General features: G+C 36.1%; 1 protein-coding gene across 3 annotated transcripts in view; it reads left to right on the top strand.

Annotated features, from left to right (window-relative positions):
* Usp33 (ubiquitin specific peptidase 33) overlaps positions 1 to 3,585 on the top strand; it is a 58,102-nt gene that overhangs the window by 29,783 nt on the left and 24,734 nt on the right. For 2 of the 3 annotated variants that reach the window (XM_010605179.3, XM_010605178.3), the window contains exons 11-12: positions 1,360 to 1,500; positions 2,796 to 2,908. In XM_010605179.3, coding sequence (XP_010603481.2) covers positions 1,360 to 1,500; positions 2,796 to 2,908 — 254 coding nt within the window. The remainder of the gene's footprint in view (positions 1 to 1,359; positions 1,501 to 2,795; positions 2,909 to 3,585) is intronic. The other variant, XM_033758200.1, reaches the window with a different exon arrangement.

Below are 3,585 nucleotides of genomic sequence, written 5' to 3'. Positions count from 1 at the left end.
CACACACACACACACACACACACACATATAAACTGCTTTAAGAGCTACTTTAACCTGGTATTTCATTCTCCAGAGTACATAAAATTAGACTATCAGAGATTCAAGTTATTTGATTTTTGTTTGTTTGTTTTTGGTACTGACGATCAAACTGAAGACGCTGCTCTTGTGAGGCAGAGAGCAGCACCAATGAGCTAAATCCCCAGCCTAGTTTTGGTTTTTTGAGACAGGGTCTTACTGTAGTGCAGCTTGGCCTTGAACTTGTGGTAATCCTTCTGCCTCAGACTCCCAAGTACTAGGATTACAAATATTCTTTCTGTTTCAAGGTCTTTTTATGAACAGTTTTTTTCCATTCAAATACTCATTGAGTGTAACGTCTTGCTTTGGAATACATGTTAGGCATTAGGGATCCAACAACAAATGATCAAAATAGCTCTCATGGAACTTGTTTTTTTTTTTTTTTTTTTTTTTTAGACAGGGTCTCACTATATAATTGAGACTGACCTGGAACTCACTATGTAGCCCAGGCTGGTCTCGAACTCACAGCAATCCTCCTGCCTCAGCCTCCTGAGTGCTGGGATTATAGGCGTGTGCCACTACTCCTGAGTGGAACTTGTTTTCTTGATTCATTTCATAATTTAGTTCTATAAAGATTTTTTCCTTACAGAAAGGTGTGTATTCCTTTTTGTCACAGTAAAGTAAGGATATTTATAATTACTTTATGCCTGAACTTCCTGTTTGACTTTGATTTCTATGTTAGCGTAGGAGAAAAATCTCTTTCTTCTATTTAAAAAACCCATCCACCTAAGCTGGGGATTTAGCTTAGTGGCAGAGCACTTTAAGCATGTGAGAGTTTATGGGTTTAATTCCTGGCACTGTAAAGAAATGAAAGGACAAGGGAGCAGAGCCAGATGTGGAGGGCAGATGGTGTGCTCACACTCAGGAGCTGAGACTGGAGGGTTCGTCTGAAGTAGCCCGGGCCACATGGCAAACCCATCTGTAAGTGAATAAGAAAATAATAAATTCCTGGGTGTATTTGTTACTATATGCGAAGCCGGCACTCTGGATGTGATTTTTAAAACTCCTAAATTAGGACAAATAATATCCTTTTTGGCTTTATTTCCAATTGCTTACTTCCAAAATTGCTTACAGCAGTAATGTGTTATAGACATCAACTGGATTCCTAGGTGGCAAATCAGTTATGTCGCTTAGTATTTGTTGATCAGATATTTCCCCTGACATTTGTTAATGTGAATTATGTTTAGAATATCAAACTTAACAGCCTTTAAATTAATTAGCATTATTGGATATGTGGAATAGTTTTACTATTTAAGGTTACAGTACAAATTTTAATTATTACAGAATATATCACTGATGTCCATTTGAATGAACTGTCTACACCACAGATCCTTCCATCAAATGATGGTATTAATCCACGTTTATCAACAAGCCCTCCTAAATCAGGCAATTTGTGGCCAGGATTGGTACCCCCACACAAGAAAGGTAAAAAGTTTTCCTCAGATTCCTTTGCTTTGGTTCTTAATTTAGAATGCTGACTTTGCTATTTTACAATTTAAAATGTTAATTATGAAATATTAATTATCCTTTAAAAATGACAATTCTATACAACTATGATTTATATATATTTTATATATATGGCACTGATTTTAAAAATTTATTTAAACTTGGCTGGGATTTACCTCAGTGGTTCCACTGCCTGCCTTGCCAGCTCAAGGACCCGAGTTTGATCTCTGATACAAAAAAAAAATTTATTTAAATTCAGGTGTGGTGGCACACACTGTAGTCCCAACTCTTAGGAGACTAAGGCAGGAGGATTGCTGTGAATTCTAGGCCAGCCTCAGCTACATAGTGAGTTCAAGGCTAGCTTGAATTACTGGTGAGATCCTGTCTCCAAAAAGAGGGGAAAGAGATATTTGCAAATTACATAGCTGACAAAAAATTTATATCCAGAAATACCTAAAGGATTCTCAGTAATAGAGTCCTAAGCCAGGCATGATGGTGCAACCTGTAATTTCATTCTAGTACTCTGGGAGGCTGGGAGGACTACGAGTTCAAGCCCAGCCTGGGCAGTTTAGCAACTTAATGAGACCCTGTCTCAGAATAAAAAAAGGGCTGGAGATGTAGCTAAGTGCAAGGGACCTGGGTTCAATCCCCAGTACCACCAACTAAAGAAGGAAAAAAAATCCTTTGATCATGTAAAATAAAACCTTACTTGTATGCAAAACAAGCAAGTACTGTAAAAGTAGAAATACTGTGAAGTCATGATGGGGAGACAGAACTGTTTATCTCATCTTAATCTTTCCCTTCTCACATTCTAATTTCTTTGCCTCTTTTTGACCTGCAGAACATAAATGTCATAGTGATGAGTGTAGACTATTTTGCTTTTTTTTGTACCAGGAATCAAACTCAAACCTTGCAATGCCAGACAGGCTTGGTGCCACTTAGCTAAATCCCTGGCCCTTAGAATTTTTCATTTTCCCTTCTTGTTTTTTTTGGTACCAGGGATCAAACTTAGGCAGGCATAGTACTACTTATCTAAATCCCTGACCCCGTATGTATGTTTATAGTGACCAAGAATCATAAATGCATGTAAAAACAAAACCATCTTTGCTCTGTCTCACTGGTTTACCTTTTGTTTAATGCAGTGTTCTTTAAGGGTATTTTGAAAATTTACTCTACTGCATAATAATCTTTAACATTAAAGATGGTAGAGAAAAATGATAATGGAACTATTTTGTTCTTTTAAGAAATGTTCTACACTTGTTTTTCAATCTTAGCTCAGTCTGCATCTCCGAAGAGAAAGAAACAGCACAAGAAATACAGAAGTGTAATTTCAGACATCTTTGATGGGACAATCATTAGTTCAGTACAGTGTCTGACTTGTGATAGGGTGAGTATGAGGGAATCACAGTACATAACATTTCTGTCAAATACTCTTTTTTTAAGTCTGAAAAATAATATGAAAGATTTAATTTCTTATTACTACTGTTGGTCAAATGTACATTTCTTGTGTTTGAACTAATATAAATTGACTCTGGGAACAGAATTCACTTTTTTGTAAGTGTCAGCAGTGTTCTTTTTATTGTTTTTTTTTTGGTACTGGGGATTGAACTCAGACATTGTGCTTTTGAAGCAGACATTGGAACCACTGAACTAAATCCCTGGCCCCATAGCATTCTTTATAAAGGATGGATCTTAAACCCATCCTTGGACAGACAAATTATCAGGAAAGACTACTTACTGCTTTGTCTGTTTTGATTACAAGTAAACGTGAGAAGTTGCTCAGCAACAGGAATTAAGACACACACGTTCTCCCAAAGCTGATGAAGTATGCTGGGATATTAGCTATTCACAGGCTCAAGGCAGTAAACATATCTTTTACATTTGATTTTACTTATGGCTTATAAATATTTCCTGTGTTAAGATTAGGGCTCAAATAGTAAAAGTCAAATCATAGGCAAAAACAAGGAGATAAATTAGAGTAATAAATTTTTCAGTGACATTTCCAAAATCTGTCAAAATTTCTTAGATTTTCTTAAGGTTAATTTTTTTTTTTTTTTTTTTTTT

Source organism: Fukomys damarensis, unplaced genomic scaffold (assembly GCF_012274545.1).
Source record: "Fukomys damarensis isolate Sample0158 unplaced genomic scaffold, DMR_v1.0_HiC HiC_scaffold_33, whole genome shotgun sequence".
In the NCBI taxonomy this organism is placed as follows: domain Eukaryota; kingdom Metazoa; phylum Chordata; class Mammalia; order Rodentia; family Bathyergidae; genus Fukomys; species Fukomys damarensis.
Note: the sequence above shows the minus strand (reverse complement) of the source record. Positions and strands in the feature narration are given on the sequence as shown.